At 45.3% G+C, this 25,565-nt stretch overlaps 1 protein-coding gene across 4 annotated transcripts in view; it reads right to left on the reverse strand.

Moving 5' to 3' along the window:
- The window catches only part of RASGRP2 (RAS guanyl releasing protein 2), a 232,704-nt gene extending 207,944 nt beyond the window's left edge, over window positions 1–24,760 (reverse strand). Inside the window, exons 1-4 of one of the 4 annotated variants that reach the window (XM_069208004.1) lie at window positions 24,593–24,760; window positions 8,210–8,376; window positions 7,813–7,915; window positions 4,423–4,485 (exon numbers count right to left, since the gene is read on the reverse strand). In XM_069208004.1, coding sequence (XP_069064105.1) covers window positions 4,423–4,485; window positions 7,813–7,915; window positions 8,210–8,279 — 236 coding nt within the window. In that variant the 5' untranslated portion in view covers window positions 8,280–8,376; window positions 24,593–24,760. Of the gene's footprint in view, window positions 1–4,422; window positions 4,486–7,812; window positions 7,916–8,209; window positions 8,377–21,416; window positions 21,902–23,716; window positions 24,324–24,592 lie in introns of those variants that run through there. The other 3 variants (XM_069208002.1, XM_069208003.1, XM_069208001.1) reach the window with 3 other exon arrangements.
- Between the last annotated feature and the right edge of the window lie 805 nt (window positions 24,761–25,565).

Raw genomic sequence — 25,565 nt, forward strand, 5'->3', positions numbered from 1 at the left:
GACCTGAAAGCTTGGCACACCCTCATGCTGCGTTGGTCCTGCACAGAGTATCAGGTACTAAAGAAATTAGCGAGCGAGGGACAACAACAAGCAGGTTGCGAAGTATGGGGTACATTAGTATCTAAGCTGGAGGCAAAATACAATGAGAAACCACCATGAGCTGCGCAATAACACTAACACCCAGATAGCCACTGTCATGCAGCTGGCCGTGTCACAACACCCCAGCCGCGGACATAGCTAACTCCATCAACAACACCCCACACCCACCGACAATATACTAGCCACCGAACGCAGGAGCACCATACAGAACTCATACACCTGAACAACCACAACACTCATCACTAGCACCCCAGCAGATCGCCCCCCCCGACCAACACTAATAAGCCACCCCCGGGTGGGACGTGGGGCTACTCTACATTAAGATATAACACTCATCAGCAAAACGCAGCAGTTAAGAACACTGGACGCAGCAATTGGACCTGGATGTGTACAATTTGTTTAATTTGTTTAAGTTGTTTGAGTTTGAATGCAAAGGATCTATTAGATCATCAGCATCCTGTTAATGCTAACACATGGTTGTAGTACAGAGACTTGTTTTGCAAAACTCAATAAAAATATATAAAAATAAAAAAAAATTACCCAGTCAGCCCGGCAGAAACAAAGTAATATGAAGGTTGTGAGGCCGCCGGGTTGACGGCAGCCTCCTCACCGCCATAATGGAGTTTGGGTTGTTCAACTGCAAAACTCATAATCAGGTTCTTAATCTGTAACCCTTACCACCCTTACTCACATAATTTATACTTGATTTACAAATGATCTATTCATTAATTCACACATATAATTTCATACATTATTCTGTGTTGTTTTTTATTTAGGCGTAGAGAACTGAATCAACCACATGCCTTTGATTGACTTGATGAGCATATGGGCATCTTAACATTAATCATAAGTAGGCTTAGGTGCCTTACTCCTTTCTGAAATAAAAAGTGTATTTATGCTTGTTGTGCATAGGACCTTTTATGTTTCAGGCACCAGCGACACCATGTACTCATTGAAAATGTTATTCTTTCTTAGGTTTCGGTTTGAAAGCCGTAGAGTAGCAATTTGGTTTGGATGATGATTTTCAGGAACTGCATGAGATGAAAATCTCAAGAGGTGATTACTCCTTTGTGAGATATTGTAATGGTCTCAGTAATGGAAGAAGCTGGCATTGTATTAACTGTGAGAAGGAGGCCAACACAAAGTACAGAAGGAATACTGGCTTTCGATTAGTTCCTGCCAGATGGGAACCTGAAGAATAAATCATTTGGATAGAACTCACGTTTTAACTGTGTGAAACTTGTTAGTTAGATACATGCCCCTGTCCATCTTAGCAGGCGAACACCTTCTTCCTTCTCAAGACCAATGCTTTTTATTTACCTGGTCTTAAAGTTACTCTCTAGAGCAAGCACATTCCTTCTCATTCTAATAAGAACCTTTATTTGGCTCTTCTTTTGATGCTATATTTGCTGACACTCGCTGCTTCTGAATTTCCCTGACCAGCCCACAACTTAGCTTAGCCTTAGGGAGTCTCCTTTATGGAAAGGAAACTATTCTTTGATTTGCATAAGTGCCTTTTATAATACATTGCTCGCATTTAATACCTGAATTATTTGGATCATATTCAGGTGAATTTTGATGTATGTATATCGATTTGATTGGAGATTGCCACTTTCCTAATCTGCTAACAAACATTTATGGTTTGCAAATGTACTCCTTCTGGTCATTACTGTGTGGCAAAATGTGCTTCACCTTCATTGCAATGTTATTGTATCTGTGATGTCAGCCTCTGTTCAAGATAAAGGTTCATTGGAGTGGACATAGTGGAGTCTCAAGTGTGTGGTACAAATGCCCACCTTTTGTCCTTAGTAGGCCTTGTAGGTGAGGTGCAACCTCAGCTTCTATGGTACTGCGAGCTCCAGACCCATGACTGTGCATACATTGTGACTAAAGGTGAACACGCTCAGACAGCAAGAATGTGATGGAATCTATGCTTGCATTAATCTGAATCACTCCTAGTAGAATAAGCATATTTCATTCAATCATTTTGTTTTAGGGTGTCTGTACCCTTACAGATCAACCAAATGGAAATACAAAGAGACCGTCCAGTGTGAACAAATGTGGCAGAGTTAGGGTAGGCTCAACATTGATATTCATAAGGTTGGCCACTTTATGTAATTATCAGACTCAAGCAACACAGAAGAATGCAACACTTCCCAGAGTAATTGACCGTAGTTCAAATGAATTCAGTTATTTCTATCCATAGGTTTTTGATATTTAGGCTCAAAGCACAAGTAACATATTGAATCGTCTCTGGTGCAGTGCAAGCAATGGCACCTCTAGGTGGAAGAAGAACATTTCTGCATCTACCTTTATTTATTTCAGGGGGACTTCTGGATTGCTTAAATTCTAGTAAATGTGGGCTAGGGAGGCAAGTACATTGGAGACAGCTAATTGATAAGGAAAACAAATGGCTGTATTGATTTGGGAGGAATCCTAGTAGTTCATAAGAGGATGGTATATCATAACATCTGTTGCCATCTAAGAAAACCTAACTCTTCAAACCAGTACAAAGCTATGGTCCCAAAGAAATTGCCAAAGGAATTATGCTGTCATCAAAAAGTACAGGAAGATACCCACTGTTTGCGTCACAGAACTAAGTGGTCAATGTGATACATCTCTCTGGGAGGTCGGTGGAGACTCTTATGAATGCTGGCCTCCTGAAAAGGTCAGAATCATGGGTCCCCTACCTTTGAAAACTTGTCTGCATTATGTAGGTGCCAGGATTAAGAAGGACTGCGGCACAGACTTCAATGTTGTGTAGTCAAGATAGCTTTAGCAAGCAGTCCCTACTCCTTGCTTTCCCTTTGGTACTCTTCAGTCATTTGCCCCCCAACCTTGTAGTCTAAGGGGTCATCAAAGAAAAGGCAGAAACTGAAGGTAGATAGCACTCTTAGAACAATGTTTAGTTTCTGTAGTTTGCATTTGCCTTTCACATACCCCAAAAGCAGTAAATGGAAAGCTATTTATTTATATAGATTTACAATGGGCATGGTCACCAAAGGTATAGATGTGCTTTACAGAATGTAAATGTAACACAAAGTCTTAGATAAAAGTATTATCAAACTGCAGTAAGGAAGCCATGAAAGCAGCATGTTTAGATGGAAGAAAGTATGAGGTGGAAACTGAACACAGCGGTGGGTGGGACCCAAAGGGAGGGGAGCATGGGGGAGGAGGTATTTAGTTATATATTTATCCAACAACAGATATTGAATATATGGGCATACAAGATCTCCTGAGTTCCCTTTATCCACGCACGAGTAACCTATCCAGGCCAGATATGTTCTAAGCATTCTGGTATTTGTATTTCGGATACTACTATAAAAGTAGTCCAGCAGGTCTCAGAATGCAAAGAAAAACCTAGGACTGGATGAACTACTCACGAAGGGACTGAGGAAAGCACCTTCTCCTCTGTGAAGAGAATGACAAAGACACTGAGGGGCTAGAATGCCAGGAATCACCGGAATATACACAACTCGGGTGCCCCTGTCTGCATGTCTTGTCTGTCCTTGATCCGTTTTCAGATGTATGGTGGCCCTCGAATCAGGGAAGATACTGATACTAGATACTAAATACCGATTTCAGAAGTAAATTAGATTGACCCTTACATTTTTATCGCTGATTTGTAAGATGAGCCTAGTCAAAGATTGTGTATTTTCTCTGAATTGTGCATGGTACCTAACTTGACGCCTTCTGCTTGGTCTACAGCGTTATTGAGATGAAGGTATCTTTAAGCTTTTTGGTGATCACCAGAAGATTTCCTGAATTTACCATGGACATGGAGTGCATAACCACCCAAAATATATCCTTAGACATTAGGGTGCCATCTGGCTACAACTTTGTTTTGGCAATCTATATGCTTAGTGTGCTTAACAGTGTTGCAGCACCCGTGAGGCAGCAGTTCAGTGCTACATAAGACACATGAACAGAGCATAGTTAGCTGAACTTCCCTAAATGTCCTAGGTTGTACTTGACAACTCTGTGCATTGCTAAGTTTTGAACCACTAAAGAGAACAATGCTCTTTGTGCATAAATTGCCTGTGAGGAGCAATACCCAGGTCACACTTCCAAAGCAGCCTAAGCAATGACAAACATATGCCCGTTACATAGAGGGAGAAGGGGGACAGCAGGACACCACAGTTATTCATGGCTGTCAGGTCACCGATGTGAGGCAAACATGGCTGACAGGTGAAGAATTTGCAGGCCAAACACTGCTAACGTCAGTATCAGCTGTATGCAATGTCCACCTCCACCACCCAACTCCCAACCCTTCCCTGCTTGCCCAAAAATGTGGTGACTGTTACAGGACAGTAAGAGACTCACCTGACCAGGTGGCAGGTCTGTGCCCTTTGGCTGTTCGCTTCAGCCCCCGATGTCTCCTGGGAAGTACACACACAAATTAAGGAAGAGTCCAAAAAAACAATGTTTGTCGCACTTTAGAGCCCACAGAGTGACTGGATAAAGCTCCCAGAAAGAACTGCTACCATTTCCACCCACCAACCAACCTGTGATTCAAATCAACAGTTAGCCCTGAGGCAAGAATGCACAGCTTCCAGCACTTACACAGCCGTGGAGGTTAAAGAGGAGCGCAGAATTCACATATACAGAGCGGCCCAGATACTCTGAGGATTAACAGGCGCATGCAGGGGCTCACCCATACACCCCAACTTCTTCCAATTTGAAAAGGGATCAGTAAGTATATGTCTGACTCTCACTAGGTGCCTTCTGCAGAAATTTGTCCCGTTATTGCAAAAAGAAGGTACAGCAGGATAGTCCCTAGAGCTCAGTACACAGGGTATCTGGGCAGGGAGGTGGTGTGTGCGGGAGAATAGAGGATCGCCGCAGGTACCCTGGTTCTGGAGACCTAATGCCTTTTCTCTACTGGTTTCCTAAAGCAGGGTAAAAGCCCAACCAAGAAAGGCTCCCTTGCGAGGCCTGTGCATCCACACGCAGTTTGCAAGCTCTGTGGACCAATAGGGATACTAATGCTTATAGCTTTCTTTTCTCACTATTGTACATGTTATCTCATATCTCTTCCACCTGCAGATATTGTGGAAGCTTCTATTCTATTAATATTTGTCATAAAGCACACTATCACTCTATGAGGTTTAGCAGTACTACATAAAAAACCTCTGAAACAACAAAAGATGGAGCCCCCTGCTTTGATCCACAGGAAAACGACAGGAACACTGGAATTATGCGGTGCTGCAGCTTTTTCAAATTATAGATTTGCCACGTTTGCCACATAATACATCGTCTGCTGCATAATCTCTTTTTAGCTCAAACACATCAAAAGTTAAGAAAAACGTTGCAATATTGCTGGTGTGCAGTGTAAGGCCTTATGCAAAGGTTAAATGTCAAAATGGTCAACTTTCATTAGCTTTTTTTCTGCATTTAGTTGTTAAACTTGTACAAATGATGTGAAATCTTTGCCCAGATAGTATCGCCACGTGTAAAAATTTGAAAATAATGAACATTCAAAAAAAATTGGCACTGTGCCGCATAATTTGTCTTTTCTTGCCGCGCAATTTAGTCAGCCCTGCCACATAATTTGGTGCTCCCCTCCTGCACAGCTCCAGTGACCCTGGATAACGATGCGAAAAAAGGCGGGATTTGGACTGGTGACAGAAAAGTGCGTAAATCCGGAAGTGTAACTGAATATTGGCATTTATCTTGATGGGGCAATTAAACATTGATCTAAATCCCGAGAGCGAACTAAAAATGGCATAAATTACTACTAGCAATGGGAGAGAGGGATTATCAACTCCAATCCTGTATTTGGACTTGTGGTGCATAAACATATATTCTGGGTTAGTGGAATTATTTACAGGGAGAAATCATGGGCATGGAGAAATGATTGCAGGCTGGTTTGACTCTACGCATGTGATACATCATGATAAAATACTGGATGTACTGCATCGACTACAACGACATCTTCAAGGTAAGTGGATGTGGAGTTAAAAAATAGTGCATATATACCTAGCTGACATTTCAGTGGAAGCAATATTTTTGTAAGTCGATATTAACGACCTCGATATATTGACATCCAGCTGCTGTGTGGCCTTATTACAGGTATATTAAATGCACTGGCGGGGCACTATTACTGAGATAAAGCTTGAAGTCTTGATTTCTAGAAAGAGGGCATTGTTAGTGGAATCATTACTTCTGATAGTTGTGATCTCTGGCACTGTAATTGGGAAGGTCACGTTGAAGATATGATTTAGTATGATGGGTTCCATCAACTGGCTAATCTTTCATGCTGGAAAAAACTCTCTCCTTTGGCACAGACAGTCTTCTGTCTCGCGTGCACTGGCAGCCGATTATTTCGGAAGGCCTAACACTGCAGAGCAACAGTGTTTCAAAGTAATGTGGGACATTTCAGAGAAGTGTGTCCTCCATTTATTAGACTGTCACTGGCGTACAATAATTTGAGCGTCATTTTTTGTGATCTAAAATGGAAACCCTTTTTTTCAGAAAAACGTCTCCTGGAATGTCTGTAATTATTGAACCGCAGTAGCTCAGCTTGGGTTCATACCAACCCCACACAGAAAGGCACCTGATTGCCTTCAAATAAAAGAATTAGGAGTTCGAAGAAGCTTCCTGTCACAAGTCAAAACTAAGCTTGCACTCCCATAAATAGACACACCGCGGTTGCACCTTTCTTGACTTGACGGGTGTGAATTTGATAAATTGAAAAGAAATGATAATTAATTTCCTTTAAACTTCTACAGTTGCTCCTGCTTTTCATGTTTTTAAGTGGACTACGTTGTACGTCTGGCATAGAAACAGCTTGAGCTGCCTTGCCTGCCTTTTGTTTGCCAAACCATTCATACAAGGGGTTTCAATAAACCCTCTCCATGCAGCAATGGGCCGACCTCCCTCATCGACAGGCTGTCTTGTGCAGTGAGTGACGCCGTTTTGCCTCATCACAGGAGAACAACACCTGAAACAATAGTGCACTTCAGTGCATGAACTCCTGGCCCACTCTTTTATTTTGTTATGTTTGTCATTATTTTTTTCAAACGTTATAAGTAAAAAGAGAATCAAAACCATTGCACGCTCGTCGAGGTTGGACTGTTATCTAATGTTTGTATGTTGAACATAACCCACGTCGCTTTCAAAGAAAGCTGAAAGGTTCAGAAGAAAATCTGCACATAAATAAACCTAAAGTGAATTACTCAAACCCATGACTGCTGTGTGCGCTGAATGAACTGAACAGCAATAGTGTAAATATTGTGGTGGTTAAACCTAATTACATGTAAAACTTGACTGTGGCTAAAATTGAGGCTTACACACGAAGGTGAAAAGCTGAGCTTCTATAAGGAGTCACAGATTTATTGCGGATTAGATGGGAAAAGTATATGGAAGTGTCTAAAGCTCTTTTAAGCTCAGATCACAGATCAGCTGGATTTCAACAAACCATCCCCAAAGCCTTTCAGGTGACTGACTACCTTGGTTTTAACAACCCTCCCACTTATTTTGGTCTCATATTGAATTTGGTTTTTGTGGCCGTGTATTTGGCAGTTAGCCATTGCATCACAATCACAGGTTTCAAAAGTCTAAAATCGTGGTTCGGTTTCTGTCAAGACAAGAATCCACTGTGTGCTGAACCTGCATCAAGGTTCCATTACATCTATCTCTTAGCAGGTTCCTGGGAGGAAGAATATGACTACCACTGTTGCTGGCCACAAGGCTCAAAATTCAGAAGGATATAGTGTGAGCAGCTTTGCTGCAAGTTCAGATGAAGGGATGTACCAAGGATGCATCATCAGGAACATACGCACTAGCTCCGGGTTCGTTACCTTGCCCTCTGAGTCTGAAACAACAAAGAAAACTGCATGAGCACCCATGTGTCACCTGTGACCCTCTGTCGCTTACAGTTGCAGCTACCAATTCTCCTGACCCCCCCTTGTACGAGAGTCCTCAACTCCAATCATCCTCACACATCTGCAGAAGAGACACCCACCAAAATCCAATCATTAGGACCTCCTCCCACTAAAGCCACAAGAGCGGACACTTGGCTCCACGGTGTATACCTCCCCATTCCTCACCCTGCATGATCACCAGGGTAAAAGGACAGATAGCACTGCAGAAAGAAAACCACCCTTACCAAATGACTCGATGCACATCCTCAGCAGAACATCCACGGTGCAGCCCTTTTCCAAATAGGAGGGATCCATTTTCCACACCCAGCTGTGCGTCTAGACCACAGAATGGTTGTGCTTCAGATAGTCAGTTTCGTGAATGAGGGTTCTCCTCAATGTTTTTGGTGCACAACTTTAAAAAAGAAAGAAACAAAATTAAAAAACAAACAAAAAGGCCTCCACCTCTGCATGCTGCAGACTGTCCCATTCTACGAGTATCAAGCAACGAGTTAAGAAGTGGTAACCTTTGAGGTGCTTTTCTCAAGACAAGCATGACAGATTTCATTAGATCTCTCTGGCCTTCAGTAAGAGCACCACATGTCTTCCTTCAGGCTGCAGCACAGTGGCGAATCAAGAGTCTGGCAAATTAAGAGGCTTCAAATCTCCTGATCACCTTAGTTTGACTATGGGTCTCCCCCTGATCAACCCCCGTCTCTGCCACCAGCTAGGGCCTATAGGTGGACTGCCTATGCAGTATGGGCACCTGTGTTCATTCATCGATGCAGAATAAAGGATCAGTCATGGGAAACAAGCATAGGGGTACACAAAGTGAAATCTCAATGTGATCCATTTTGTGAAGGTAGTGGACACCCTAGCTCTTGCCTGGACATCTGTCTTAGGGTCAAGTAGACTTGTTCACACTCACCTTTCTCTAGCAGTATTTGTAAACTAATGCTTCAGAAAAAAAGTGGCAGGCCACCCTAAATTTCAGTTTACAGTAGAGGTGATCAGAATGGGCTGAACCATCAAAAGATTCGGCAAGTAAATATCATGTGAACATATTTTAAAGACTCTCAGATTAATAAAAGGTTATTTCTTGAATGTTTGTGTTTCACAATAGTACATTAGATTTTATCACTGCATTGGCTTCTGTTAAAAATAGTTTTTAAATATGAATTCTTCTCCACTTACTTAAAATATCCTGACAACAAGGCGCTCTGTGAACAAAGTGTGTGCCATTTTGTCATGTGGAATGAGTATGTAGTCTTACGCCCTTACAGCACAAGTAAGTTCCACACAAGTAAGTACCTTGCAGGTCCTTTTTTGGTCTTTTACCATGCAGTACTTTACAACGCAGGTGTTTGTTTTTAATATCATAATTATTATGTAATTTATAAAAGAGGACTTAAAGGTTAAGCAATGGGTAAGAGTTCAGGATGGTAAGGGTAAGACAAGGCAGAGGTAAACGGAGGTAAGTGGTTTTAAGGGTTGGTGCCCACAGTGGTAAAGGGAGGTAGGCTTTTTTAAAGTTCATTGGGAGGTAGAGATAAAGAGAGCTAAGGCCCTTTTAGGATTCAGGGCTGGGTAGAGGTAATGGGATGTAAGGGATTTTTATGGATCAGGGGTGATTAGTGGTAAAAAGAGGTAAAAGGTTTTTAGGGTTCAGGGGTTAGTACAGACATATATATATATATATGTGTGTTTCTGAGCCTTTCTTTAAACATTTTTCAGCCCATAAAATGCAACAATAAAAACTATATTAAAAGAATGACTTAGGGCCTCATTACAAGTGTGGCTGTTACGACTCGCGGAGGCGGTATGGACTGCTGCTGCTGTGGAGGTCAGACCGCCACATTACGACCCTCACCATCACCGCTAGGATTGCTGATCCGGACGGGCTGACGTCAGGTGCAGGTTATAATCAGCGGGGTAGCGCTGCGTGCAGCACCGCCCTGCTGATTAAAACCTGGTTCTCTGCCAGCCTTTTCTTGGCAGTTTCACAGCCATGAAAAGGCTGGCGGATAGCGGGTTCCTGGGGCCATAGGGGGGGCCATATAATGGCCATGCATGTGGCATGAGGAGTGCGAGTTCTCACTTTGCAGCACCCTTGTAATGCGCAGTGTCTGCTGTGCAGACAGTGTGCGTTTTGAAGTTGCTGATGCCCCCTGTGGGCTGCAGCATTGCCGCCAGCTCATAATCGAGCCGAGGACAACGCTGCCACCACTTTTCCACTGGGCTGCCCGTCAGCCCGGCAGGAAAATCATAATAGTTCCAGCAGGGAGGTCACCCCTACAGTGGGAGCCACCCTGTCAGGAGTTTGATGGACCAAACTTGTAACTAAGGCCTTAATCATTTTTTTATTAAAACTTTATTAAACATTTTACAATAATCACTGTTATGAAACATTGCATTGTGTGAATTACTGAAGTATACATTAGATTAACAATATAATGGTGAGTTCTGGAGAAAAACTATGTATCTGCTCAATATGTACTTCTATGTTCATGCCTTGAAAAAGCCAATAGGCTCAATTTTATATAATTTGATGTTGTGACTCTTTGACAAAGTCAGTAAGTCTGTTTTGAGTTTGACCAGGACCTGAGAGACCAACTGCATGCTGCCCATGCCAGAAGGCTGTGAGGGGTATGGGGTTGGCTGCTTACAAGGTGTTGGATGAAGAGCCTGCCTGAAGGCCAGATCCTCTGTCCAATCTCATGCTGCACAAGCCCAGGGGGACGGGGGGGGTTTGCATTACGTATGGTAAGAAAATATTATTTTATGTTAAAAAACATAGAAATACACTAAAAGAAAAACAAAGGTTAAAGTGACGTTACAGTTAGGAATTGTAATTATATCTTACTTTACATTAAAAAAGTGGAAATGTAATTGAAAAAAACATAGATTAAAGTAACGTTTATAGTTAGGTGAAAATTTCAGTGACAACATAATGTTTTAAACTCTAAAATCACTGAAATACATTAGTTATAGTTATCTCAAGTAGCTATAACGTGCCCTAAATTACCTACACTTCGCCAACTCACCAACTCGCCATGCACTGCTAATTACCCTATATATGACGACGCTCATAACATGTTCTATGACATCATTGAAAATACCACTACAGCATTTGCAGTGACATCACTGATGATAAAACTGTGCATGGCAGGAGCACATGTTATAAGTACTCTAAGGCGTAATATGTATTACTCAGTGGTGGTTGCCACTGTAAAGTTACAGTTAGGTTAGACTTTCCATAAGAAGATAATTTTGTTGAGTTAATAACTTTGGCACCGTTTGATGAAGCTCCACGTAAGTTTCCAAAACAGAAGTTCACCCACCTCAGCCCAACCAGGGGGCTCCCAGGAAGACTGGGTGTCTGTGCAGGCTCTCTCCGGCCCGGCAACTGTGTTGCTGGACTGGAGAGACCCTTCTGTGCATATGTTTTTGGCTGGCCCGAGACAGCCGGCCAAACATACATGTGCAGTGAGGGGGAGTGCTGAGCACTCCCCATCATTGCTCGTCACCCCATGGCCCTGCCCCTTTTCCCGAAAAAAGGTTAATTATCGTTATGGGGGAAAAGGTTTGCAGCTGCCGCTGCTGGTTGGGGGGGGGGAGGAGCAACACTCCTCCGCCCTTATGGAGGAGCAGCTTTCTGGTCTTTGCAGAGGCCAGTCCCTTATCGCTCGCTATTATGCACAGCCTTCGCCCTGTACAGCGGTCTTCGTGGAGAAGCCAGTCTCTCAAATCCTACTATGCGCACAGCCTTACCCTGTACAGAGGTCTTTGCAAAGAGGTTTATCTCTCACCAAACCTCACTACGCATAGTCTGCACTATGTTTGCGAGTGTGTGGACAGCACCAGCACACTCATGACATGTTCAATGACATCATTAATGACATTACTCAAATGACAATTTATGACATCACTGATGACTTCAACCACCATACTGATGTTCAATTTAGTCTAAGAACCAGTACAGCATTTAAAATGTGTAAATACATTCTAAATGGCATAGAATCATGTAAACATAAATTACATAAACATATCTGCTTATATTAAATAATTAGATAGTCGTCTACTACTACTAGACACACAAGACCTACTAGGTGGTGAAGCCCTTACTATGCTCATCCTTCTCAATGTGCACAGATTTGTGAAGGAGAGTCCACTACATCAAGATGCCGACTACACACAGCCTTTATCCTGTGCAAAACTCTTCAGGGAGGGTCTACTCCCTCCAGACACCCAAGCCCCATTCAATGGTCCAAGTCCTACTATGTACAGACTTATCCCTGGGCAGAGTTCTTCACAGAGAGGCCACTCCAGACAACCGAGTCCCATTAGGTCACTAAGCCCCTACTATGCACACCCTGTGTACAATTTCACCCAGAGTCTACTACCTACACAATATTAAACCCTGGTAGGTGCTGAAGACTCTGCTATGCACAGCCTTTGTCCTGTAGACAACTCTTCACGTACAGCGCACATCCTCCACACATGCAAGTCTCATTAGGAGGCCAAGCATGTTCAAAATGCATATACTCATTAGCAGTACTAAAGCTTTAGATAATGTGATCCAGATGTAGCTAACTAAGTACCTCCCAGTGTCGAAAGCATATAGCAAAGGGTCACATTCACTGGTTGAGGTCAATAGATGATTTAAAAAAAAAAAACATATTTATGGGTATTTTCATTATAAATGCTATATTTAGAATATTTTAGTGACAATTGCTATTACTGAACCATGCACTGTGTGTATTAATGATGAATGTATTGGAATATGGTACTGATTTGTTTTATTAGCAAATATGACAAATGACTGATTTATTAATGTGGTAACCCCCGACCGAGTCAATTTACCTGCCTTTTATAGCTGTATGTTCTTTACAATTGACAAAGCCAGTAGGTCTACCTTATTTAAAATGCCCCTCCTTACATTCTGATCTCCAGGCCACAGAGCCAACCCCTCACTGTTGGGCTTTACATTAAACAAACATAGAAATTCACTGAATAAACCAAAGATTAATGTCACATTATACTTATGTATGATACTAATATGTTACATTATATTTTTTTTTCAAAAACTCAGAAATGTTTTAAAAAAGGATAAAGTGTTGTTATAGCTAGATAAAAATGTATATTAAAATGTAGCATTTTAAACTAGATAAATTATGGAGATTCACCAGTTATAGTTAACTGAAATAACTATAATGTGTGCCCTCGCCATGCCCTGCCTAAGACCGCATCTATTACAACACTCATGATATGTTTCGTGATATCATCAATAACATCACTGATGAAAAGTGATATGATGTAATTGTTGACATCGTTGTGCATGGTGAGGTGTAAGTTTTAGTTACTTCAGTTAACTATAACTGGTGAATTTCAGTGTATTTTTTAGTTTCAAATGTTTTACTGACATCTTCATCTAAGAACAATGTCTCTTTAATTTTGTTTTTTTTCGCGCGCAGGCGCGCATGTGTGTGTGTGTGTCTCTCTCTCTCTCTCTGTCTATTTATAATATAAGACAATCCGAATACATTGTGCTGTTAAGGCATGCATGGTAGCCCTGCACGGTATTTCAATGCTTTACAAAGGTCAACACATTTTAGTGCCTGCGTGGTACATGTATGCTTTGTAAATGCATATGTGGTTAAATCTGATATTCATATAATGTACATACAGCAGAACAGAATACCTGTCTAGTAAACCATACATGAGGGGTTTTTTTTTAACACAGCACAGAACTAAGCTTCTGGAAAGTCATCTCAGATCAGATGCTAAATTAAATTGCAGCACAGTCAAGTCAAATGATTTGTTTAAGACCTCATAATTTTCTCAAGTGGGGATCCCAGGATATAGTACCAAGATTCCCAGTTACACATGGTACATTTCAGCCACTGGATGAATACCTCCTTCTCACTAAAGGATAAGGCTGTGTGTTCAATTATTTCTTGGCCTACATTACTACACTATATTCAAGAAAAATAAATTTTCCCTTTCTTCCATTTTATTCCGCTTTCTTCAGTTATATTGGCGCACTGTCACCATTGGCAAGGGTTCTTTGTACGTAGCGTTTGTAGACCTTAGATCTGGTTTTGACCTGGTACAACACTCCAGCCTTTGGCAGGTCCTGCACAAAATGAAAATGTCATTACACCTGTTGTCGCTGGTTAGATGCCTCCATGTTGACAACATTGCCCAAATCAGGTGGGGCAACCAAAGTGAATTGACTGACGAAATTCCAGTGCTCCGTGGCTTAAGGCAGGGTTGCGTTTTGGCCCCCACAACTTTTTCATTGTTTATCAATGATATTGTCTTTTCTATATATTTAGTTGAAGCTGATGCCCCTTTTTTGGTTCTGAGGTTTCCACTCTCCTATATGGCGATGACACTTTACTGATTGCAAAGACCCTGAGCGGGATGCAGAAGCTTCTCCATTGTTTTGAGGAGTTTTGCTTCGTTTAGAGCCTAAAGATCTACACACAAAAAAACAAGTTGATGTCCTTTAATCAGCACAGGTCCGATAAGAATTGTTTTGTTATGGAGGTTACTCTCTTAAGATGGTTGATTCCTTCACTTATTTGGGTATCACACACTCTAAAAGCATGTACTGAAAATCCCATTCCAACAAAGCAGTGATGAAGTTCAGACAAATGTTGGGTGCCCTTTTTAAAGAATTGTGTTCTTCTCACACCAGACAAATCTCTCCAACCCTTTGCATTTATGAGGCCAAGGCACTGGCTTCTGCCCTTTATGGTGCAGAACTGTGACCCTTTTCCAACCGCGACCTATTCAGTAGCGTGGATAATAAACTCATTAATATTCTTGCTTCCCTTCCTACTAGTACCCCCTGCACCTGCCTTGTCACCATCTGGGCCTGAAAGTCTTGTGGTCAAAGCCAGGTTATGCCTCTGCTGTTCTGGAGGCACTTGTGGACCACTCCAGAACTAGCCCACCATGCATTAGCTTTAAAAGATACTAATAAGGCTGACCAATTTCATAAAACGCCACGACTCTTGTAAATTAAAAAATCCCTCAATTCTCTTGGGCTGACAGACCTCTGGGAACACCCTGCTTCTTCGTGTTTCCCGACAAAGAATGTACTGAAGTCACTACTGGGAGACCGTAGTAGTGAATGACTCCAGGAAAGCTGTCTCTGCCAGTCAGTCTAATTACTTTTTTTACTTTAAGCCTGTCAATATGTATGAGCCATTTTGTGATTTGGCTATTGTTCCTCTAGATCGGAATCTATACTTCCAATTTCGAGTGGGCACTCTCCCACTGAGATACCTGGGAGCAAGGTGGACTACTGGGTCCACAGATGCTTGTCAAGTTTGCACTTGCTCAGTAGAGAGTGTTGTTCATGTTTCCTTTGTCTGCCCCACCTATGCCCGCCCGGGTAGCCTATGGCTAGCCCCTATCTGTAGACATTTGGGCATGTGCAAGCACTGTGTCACCTTTCGCATTTTGAGGTCTGACCCCCAGTCCCACATGTTGTTCCTGTGGCCAAATTTGTGGATGCTATGTGGAGACTTCGCAGAATGATTCCTAATTTTGTGTAATGCCATGCTGCTCATTTTATTCATATTGTTAAATTTAGGTTTTTTAAGATTTGATGTATTTGAAATGACCCTCTTTGCTAAAAGTGAGTTTTAATAATCTATTATGTTTGTATGTTTTGTGTGTGCTTTCATGGTCCTAGTGGCCGAAATAAAGCTATTTTTTAATGAAAAGCGTTTATACTATTTCAGTCTGAAATGATCTGTCTTGCATGAAGAAAACGCAAAGGAAGCTATTTTTATGCCACTATCACTGCCTTCCACTGACTTAACAAACAGTAAAGAAGAAGAGGGTCAGCATGTTTAAAGGATAATTTCACTGTTTAGCGAAAAAAAAAAAAGGAGTACTCCAAAAACCTGTAGGTTTTCAATGACACACATGCAAATTCCTGCTCAGCTTTGCTCCAGACCAATGGCAGAAAAGCACCTTTATAGGGTCGAGCCTGTGAGTGTATGCGCTTGTGCATGCGTCTCACTTGCAAGACTCTGTTGCGTTCAGTAAAGGGCTTGGAGCCCGCCCATGGCTTACCATTTGTTGGTTTATGTGGCACTCTTCTTTACAGCCTCGTAATACATCAAGGCTCACCTTCTGGAGAAGGGATCAAGCACCAATTGACTTCAACTTAATCAGTGCCCGTCTGCTGCTCCCGACGCGATCGAGGTACTCTTTTGTTCCTTGCAACTTCTAGAGCCCAGCAACCTGAAGGCTTGAGACTGCCAAAAACATGCCTGGCAGGACAAACTAAATTGCAAAGTTTTATTGTTTAAAACGAACTTTATTTTATTTTGTTAATTCGTCTCTTCTCAGTTGTCGCTAATATTTCTTTTGTTTTTGCTCGTGGATGTTATTCTCAAAAGATGACAATGTGTTCGAAATATGTGAGACATATTGCATTGCAAATGCCTGTTAGATTTACTTTGCTGAGCTTGCCTGCGTCTGGTGAATGTTGTACTTTAAAACTTCACCCTAACTCTTCCAGTCTCCCCGACACATTCGCATGAGCATCAGCAGAACAAGGATTATACATAGGAGAGGCTGCCAAAGTGCATAGCGCCTGTTTCCCTCCTGGGATTCCCTGCTTCCATTGTGTTTACTATTCAGGTTGACATCACTCCAGCCAGTGGGTGGGGGAGTCTTGGGCCCGTTCCCAGCAGCTGTGAGTCTCTGTGGGCGACGCTCTGTGGGACCACTGGTCCCCCATGGTGAACCCCAGCTTTCTGCGGAGGCGCATAGACCTGTGAGTCAGTACAGTGTCAGAGGCTCTGAGCACCAGGTTAACCCCTCACTTTCAGGGATTCTTTCATGCTTTACTCCACTGGCAAAACTGCCAGCACCCTCTGGGGAGCTTAAATTAAGCACGCTGTTGTGCTGAAATAATGTGTAATACTTTAGAGGGGCCAGTCTTGAAACTGGCGAGGGTCGAGAGTGAAACCTGCAGGAATGGACACTATTAAGGTCGTCCCAAATGCCAGTCATTCAGTGGCAGATCTCTTTCTGCATCTGGTGCATGTCCTCGTCAGTACTGAGTGGACTGTGAAGGTGGGCTGATGGTGGCTGCCTGGAAGTATAGGCAGGTCGCCCTGGTTTCATCTTCTACGGGTCCAGCGCTAGGTCACAGAAGCCAGCTCCGGTCTCTTCTGGCCCCAGGCAGTCGGGATGGTGAACCCAGTGCTACTGTGGCTGCCCATAGTGCGAGCAGAGTTAGCTGAGACCACTGCATTTGTTCCAGTGAGTATTGGGAGGCTGGGGCAGATGGGGAAATAGCGGCAAGTGAATAGGCGTGCCCCCGGCGTTTCACAATTACAGGCTGCCTGTGTGCAACCAGCGAGCGGAAACCACCGTGGCTGTGCTCAGGAAGTGGCTGACAGCTCGCCGAAGTGAGCGCACCTTGTACATAACAACAGTTCCTCGGCCCTCAGTGGGTCTCCGGGGGAGGGGGGCGAAGGGGGCAGTCACTAGTACTAGGGTTCGGGAGCACTCCAGCTGTGTCCATAACCAGCTTTGTGTCTTGTGAGTGTCTGAGAAGCAGGACCCGTTTACATTTCTGCACCATTAGAACCTGGTTATGAACGGGGTTGGCAAGTTGACTCCCAGGGGTATATTCAAGCTGGAACACGGCTCGTGATTTCTATGGAGGTAAAAGGGCCAACATGATGAACAGCCTGTCCGAACCACCCACCACTGTGTTGGGATCCGGGTCCTATTTCTGGTAGTGGAGCAGGGGCTGATGAGTGAATTCTAGGGGTGTAACCATTCGGCATATCCTCTTTCCAGGCCTGGCCCCAGGCTCGTTGAGACCTGCACCATGGGGCAAGGTTGTAATTTGCAAGGGGATCACATGCTCAGTTGCCTGTTGTGGTAAGATGGGTGCTAACAGAATCGCCTTCGTGAACACTTCAAGTTAATTTGCCTCGTGTGTTGCAGGTTCTGGCAACGTGAGACTCCGTGATACACCCCTAGGAGTTTCAGGCAGATTCTATGCTATTCATGGACTGCTGAGGCAAGTGCAAGATGTGTGCTACCTGTAGAGGGCTACACCTGGCCTACGTGGCAGTGAGAGTGCTGGTGGGCGGGGTGCCAGGGGTGTACTCCCTCTGGCATGGTTACTTATGCTGCTGCACTGTATGTTTACAAGCGGTGCCCTCTTCCCTTTAAATACAAGACCATGGGCCATATGCACGAACACTTTTTCCCATAGACACAGAATGGGTAAAAACCTTTGCTACATCTGGCCCCATATCTCTTGCAATTATTTAGGAAGTAACGAAGTGAGTTTCAGCCATGTAAACTGATTACCAAAATGCCTGTAGTAGCAGAAGCGACATCAGGCATCCTTTGACCCCCAGTAACATCACCCTACTAATTCCTGTCCCACGCATAGGCCATCAACAGCCTCTGATTTGCTGGTGAAAGCCTAGTGGAAGGGAATGGAGTGGTAACTGTTGACAAGGCTGTCAGATCACTATTTTGTTTTGGTTCCTTTCATTGCCTATAAACTCCCCCCCCCCCCCCACTACCAGGGATTGCAAAACCACTGCCACGTATAAAAGCGGCCGAGACATGAGAAGTAGTTGATAGTTCTGGCTACACCCAAATAATTTCTATTGTTGAGGGGTGTAGACCGCTTGCAGGTCCTCCAGTGGTTCCTGTTGTGGTGTAAGGTCTGGTGAAGGGAGTTCCTGCAGTGTACCCTCGGTTTTGCACAAGCTGTCTAAAAGTCAAAAGTTCTGAAACATGTGAGTTCTCCAAATCCACATCTTAAACCTGAGGCTAAAAAATACAACACAGTATACTTTCAACTGCACACTCACTCCACCATCACGGAACCAGGTAGCCTACAGATATCAATATTCTGTTATTTAACAGCACTACACTGCTCCAAAAGACCTCAATAGCCACTTTCCAACTCAGATGTGAAATTCCCCACTTTATTACTTCAGCACCCAGGGCTACACCAGCAGTACTTCAGCATCAGTGCTGAACACAATCCGAACTGGCACCCACCAGTCATATACCTCAACATCACTGATACAAGACAGCCTACTATATACTACTAACATTACACTCTCTCGCAACCTACACAGCACTGAGGGCAATGGAGATAGACAATGTATCGCTGTCCAGCAGCACTAAACACAACTTCTAATACTCAGGACTAAGCACAGAAGAATGCCACAACCTGCTAAAACCCAAGCTGCATTCCTGCACATCACAAAAATGTGTACAATCCACCACCTCAGCATAGATCTTGTTTTCCGCTCATCCACGACAGCATCAAAACCAGCCCCGCTGGTGGGGAGCCATCTCAACACAGCACTTGATACCTGATCGCCCAGTCAACAAACCTGAATCTTGCCTCTCTGATCTCAATTCTGCATCACCAATCCCTCCTGCAGGCACACCACCACTGAAGTACCAAAAGCCAAACAATGCAACATGAGTCCATTCAAGCCTACACATACATCTCACGGCCAACGTCCTCCTCCTACAACTCCACCCCCACTTACCCATGACCATGTACATGCACACACAACAAGCATACAATGCACAATCGCATGTGTTATACTTTGGCAGCACCATGCAATGGTACAACCTAGCAAACGTGTAAACACACACTCCAGGCAGCCCATGGCAAGTGAGGCTAGACACTCCCAGACAAACCATACCAAAACAGCTAGGACGCCACACCAGCTCTAGGCGTTTAATATACGAACATGGGAAACACAGCTCTTGCAGTCCGAACTATTCAATAATTCAACTCAATCTGAGGTCCTCTTGGGAGCCACGTGGAATGTCAGACCCAAGTTCATCCCACGCATCTGGTTGCATTCTGGCTTTCGTGTGCTCAACTGTTCATTGCTTTGTGCGTTTTCTTTGTTACAGTGCCCTGAAGAGGCCCGGGTGACCTGTGGTGCTCTGTAAAACCCACCTAAATGGTGCGGATCCGAGGTGCCTGTGGAGCTGAAGAGGCCCGGAGGGCGATTGTCCGGAGCGCAGGCCTCCCTATAGAGGAGCCTCCTTTATGTTGTGATGCAGGGGCTGGTGCAGAAAGCCAGCAGTGTCTTTGTTCTCATCGACCACAGGACGTATTGCTTATTGCTGTGCAGAAAGCAGGCGAGTGAGCCCAGGGCGTGTACTCCATATGGAGTTCCTTGGCCATCTTCCCGGCTATATCTCCTTCAGATCCCAGGCCCTGTTTACTGTAGCATTGAAGATGTTAGTCAAGGGTATGAATGAGATGTATGGAGAACACGTGACGCATTTCCTGTTTGGGGAGATAAGTGTTCCTAGTCTATTCCTTCTGGACCCCAGACCCGCTTCCTGCGGTATTTTGTGGCTTGGCGAGGACAGATCCAGGGTGTTTTCATCTGTGGAGAGCTCGCGCCCGTTTCTCCAGCGTTGGTGAAGGAGTGGGGTGTTTTCTCACGAGGGTATGTACCCACACATCTATCCCAGGCTGCGTCCAGTTTGGCAGCAAGGACCTCTGGGTATATTCGTACCACGGCCATTCTTAGACACTGAGTAACCTTCAGCGGTTTGACTTGGCAGGGATGGACAGCCAGACACTGACAGCAGTGCCAACAACGCCCTCTCCCATGCCAGCCTGGGAAACTCAGCTCTAAGAGAAGGGATCGGATGCGGGGTAAAGGCTGGCACCTGCTCTTCAGCGCAGGAGCGTCGTAAACCCCAATACTCGACGCCTACTTACCATCAGGAATGCTGCTCACAAAATTCAAACTACAATACACACACGACCCCTAAAAGAAACAAACCCAGGTCATGCCCAAACTCTCACACTATCAGTGCACTACTGCAATGAATTCACTACTACTAATCTATACTGTCGGGTACAACATTACCTAATCAAAGACACCTTCATACACTACAGCCCCAATTCGTAAACTCACGTAATGGATACGCCAGTGTCTTATACAAAAAAAAACCACAGTTACACAAGACACGGATAAACACACTGTAATAATACACATTGAGCCCACGGATACACACACTGACTCGTTTCCAAACTGTACCTATTTACCATGCAATCCAATTAGAAATAATGCCCCAAGCCACACATAGCCACATAAAATGGCATACTGCAGGAAAACACAGTAGTACCTCAGCACACAAACTGACACTCGTGAATACACTTGCTCAGTAAACACGCACATCCACCAATTCACACAATAATACACTCGTGACAAGCACAACAGCCCTTCACGCGGAATACACAGTACCTCAATATACACACCCATCGTAATATACACACACTGTGTCCATATCCATACAGGGGCCCGGTGAACGTACTGCGACGTACACTAGCCGAATACACACTCTGCGCTCAGAGAGGCAGACCTCGTCCTCAGCGCTACCCAAGCCGCCGCTCACCTCCTGTGCCCATCTACGGTCTCTAGCTCTCTCCGGACACCACAGTGCGCCACGAAGCCTACAACCGGCGCTGTCTCGAAACCGGTGCAGTCTCTCTGCCGGTGCAGTTTCGCGAGGGCACAGTGGCCCCACTTGTGCCGTCTCTCTTTCGGAACAGTGCCGCAACTCGGGCAGTCTCTCACAGGCGCGATCTTTGAGCGATCCAGTGCTTCCACTCAGCTCGAACAGCCTCTGAGGGTGGCGTCTCACGCGTAATGCAACCTCTTCACTTGCGCAATGTACCTACTTAGTCTCTCTGCAGCCGCGCTCTCTACGAGAGCAGTCTCATCGAGCGGGCACTCCCTCCATGTGAGTATTCTCTGAGTGTGCTGTATCTCTCTAATCGCTGTCTCTAAGGGTGCAGTTTTTATTTGACGGCACCATCTCCACGGGTGCGCGGTCTTGCAATCTCACACAGGAAGCCACAACAACAAACATCCGAGGACAGAGCAGAAATATTTCAAGACCTCGGCTCGGAGGGGGCGAAGGAGTGAGAACCAACCACACACGGAGCCTGGGAGAGCCGATAAGCAGCCAAAGCTGTACGTTTCCTGTCAGCGCTTTAGTTTTACCCTCCTTCTCGCATTACAACTGTTCTGGTGTTCAGCATTAACAGTCTCACTTCATTATTGTTGTCACCTTCACTTCAGTTACAAAATTGATCAGACAATATCCTTTCTTTTGGGAAATGTGTTCTAATGTGAGCGCTCCCATGCTCAGGTCTTGGAAGAAACGGCAGTGCTATCCTCTCAAGTTACACATATTTCACAGGCAGCAGAGCTATCTCTCAGGCTAACCATATTCCGCAGGTACCGACGCAAGACTGTCCCATGTTACACACATTTCACAGGTTTTACTCTAGTCTGAGACTCTCAGCTTTCAATAGGATGAAACACGCTTTTCAGAGAGCAGAGGTATCTGTGAGCTTTGACAGACAGTTCAGAGCTACACTTCAGGTAACACAGAACATCCAGATGGAGAATGCGTGGTTACGTACTCGGTTAAATCTTACAGGCTCAGTTGTCACTTCGAGGAACAGTTCACAAGGTTACACAGATATTGTCCGGTTTCACTAGGGGGTATTGTACTGTGCCATCACAGTTCACATTTTAGCACATCACCCACTTCCGTGACGATCACTTAGACCGAGTCACTTACCCAGCAAAACACTCAGTGATCAGCTCCACCAGACAACTAACCTCCCCCACACCAAGCACCTGCACTACAGCACCCATATGCACCCAACCATCTCCACCTCCATATAGTTGATCTACACTACACCACTCCGATGAATCACACCACGCAGCTGTCCACCACGCCCTCTCTGCAGCGCGCTGCACAGCGTCACCATTCTCCTGAACACAGTGCTCAAGTTCTCCACACCCTCACGTGCACTGCACGTTTAAAATGTCCCACACCATCTGTGTCACACTGCTCAAGTCTACCATACCACTCAACTGAATCACATATAAACTGACATCCATGGATCACCAGTTTAGAACACTCTGCTCAATCCCAATCTGGATCCACTGTGCACACCATACACCTGCATCAAACTGTACACGCCGTGCACATGAGTCACGCTGCAAAACTGTACACACCAGACGCCTGCGTCACACTGCACAACTGTACACACAATACACCTGCCACACTGCACAACTATACACACCATACACCTGCTACACTGCACAACTTTACACACCAGACGCCTGCATCACACTGCACAACTGTACACACCATACACCAGCATCACGCTGCACCACTGTGCACACCATACACCTGTATCACACTGCACCACTGTGCACACAATACACCTGCGTCACACTGCACAAATGTGCACACCAAACACCCTCATCACACTGCACATCTGTACATACCATACACCTGCATCACACTGCTCATCTCCACACCACTCTCCTGCATCACACATCCCACCTGTCCGCCACACCCCGCCTACCCCTGTACTCAGTTCTCTACTAAGCTAAATTCCCGAGCACAGACGTTCTTCCAGCACACAACTACTGTTCATCTTTATTCAACAGACAGCTCACCGCCATAGCTCTCACCCGAGACACCCCTCAACTCTACTCCCCTCAGTTCTAACACACGATTCATCTGCACCAAAGAGCCGACCTTCACCACAGCGCTGCGTCCTCGCATGGCCAACTTTCTTTTAGCGCTGTGCCGACCTGCACATTAATATATAACACCCCCACAAAACTCACGTGCCCCACACAGCTTCCCAGCTCCACCATACTCACCTGGACTCACTGTCGGGCGTGTCGCAGAAGGAGGGGCGGGTCTGCCGCCGGAAGGTCGGGGTGACAGCTCGGCAAGTAGGGACAAGAGGGTACTGACGGCCCCCACAAGGGAAGCAGATAGGGGGCGACAGCCACAACAAGGCGAAAGAAGAGGCTGACAGCTGCTCCAGAGAGAGAGGTGGGGAAAGCATCTGCAGTTGGAGGGGGGAGTGACAGTCTCAGTGGCGAGAGAGGACGGTGAAAGCAGCGTTAGGAGCCCAGGGGGGCAGCCCTCAGTGAGAGCAGGGTGCTGGCAGCGCTTGCGGGCGGAGGGTAAGTTGTGGCAGCCAGCTCCAGCCGGAGAGGCGGGGTGGGGGCTCCTACAGGAAGAGGAGGGGGACGGGAAGCTACAGCGTTCTCTACGATGAAACTTCCTGGTACAGGAAATGCAGACACCCCGAAAAAACGCGTGTCCCTGGGATCCTGCGCTCTCCCTGCGGCTCTCGTCCCCGCCCCTCCCCGGGCGCTGCTCACTAAACTCCCCGTCCTGCAGATACTCCCGACTCAATGGATTCCCTCCCACTCTCTAGCGCTTTCTTGCCATCCTTTCCTCAAGTCATTCTTTTTTAGTTTCTTACTCCTCTATCCCCGTTTCTTGAAACCTTTATCACTTCTATTTCTCCTCCTACCATTTGGTCTTGTTACCTCCTTTTTCCTGATCTTCACCCCTCCCCCCCAACACCACCCACCACATCTTTCTACCATTACCTGCCTCTTCGTTGGCTTTCACTTCCACCCGTGTCTCAGCTCTCAGGTTTTCACTCCCGCTTCACCCAGTCATCTTTTTCCCCTCCCTGCACCTTACCCCTCCTTTTCTCGTCCTTAGTTCCCACTTACCTCTCCAGTGTCCTCCCGCAGTCTCTTTGCCCTTCTGCTGTTCCTCCCCGTCTCGCTGACCCATCTTTTCCCACTCATTTTCTTCTTTCCTTATCCCTCAGGTTCCTGATCATCTTCTCCCCTTTCATTCCCGTACCCTCTGCCCTTCCCGGTCCGCGCCCTCCTCATCTGTCTGCCCCATTGCATCGTATCCGCGCCAACCTCTTTCTTTCCCCTCCGGTCACCCCGTGAGTCCTTTCCAATCGCAGCCTCTCGTGACTTCATCCTACACCTACTCATTTCCCTCCCGACCTCTGGCTCGCGTCTTTCTACCCCGCTACCTCCTTTTATTGATCCCCTTCCCCCTGCCATTCGTCTTCTTTCTCCTCTTTTATAACCACCCCTTTCGTTTTCATCCTCTAGCGCCCTTTCTCGCCCCATGTCCTCTCGTTCTGCAGCCGGTATCTCTTTATTTCTCTCCTTCCCTAATTTTTACATCTCGTAGCTCCTTTTATTTCTCAGCGTCTTTCCACTCCTCTTTATCAGCTTCTTCACGTTTAATATATTTCCGCTCCCCCTCCTTCTTTATTCCATCCCCTGACCAGGACTTCCGTTTCCCTGTTTCCCTTTTTGACTCCCCGAGCCTCTTCTTTCCATCATTAACTTTCCTCCCCTCACTACTTCTCCCTATCCTCTTTTCATCTTTCTCCTCCATTATCTCCACGCATCCTCCCTTCCGTTGCTTCCCCTCCCACTTCGCCGCTATTTCGGGCTTCTCATTATTTTCTAAAAAAAGAGCAGTTCCTCACTGTAAAGGATCTTCGGTGCGGCACGGCGAGCGCTGCCGCCTCCACATCACTCTCACAAAACACACCTGTCCAGGCTTCTCACCCGGCGAGGTGAGCACAGCGCCGGAAGTCGCACCTCACTCACGAGGCACGCGGCACCTCCAGTGCCTCGAGTGAGGGACACACACACACACACACACATACAC

The sequence above is a fragment of the Pleurodeles waltl genome, chromosome 9 (genome assembly GCF_031143425.1).
Source record: "Pleurodeles waltl isolate 20211129_DDA chromosome 9, aPleWal1.hap1.20221129, whole genome shotgun sequence".
Classification (NCBI taxonomy): domain Eukaryota; kingdom Metazoa; phylum Chordata; class Amphibia; order Caudata; family Salamandridae; genus Pleurodeles; species Pleurodeles waltl.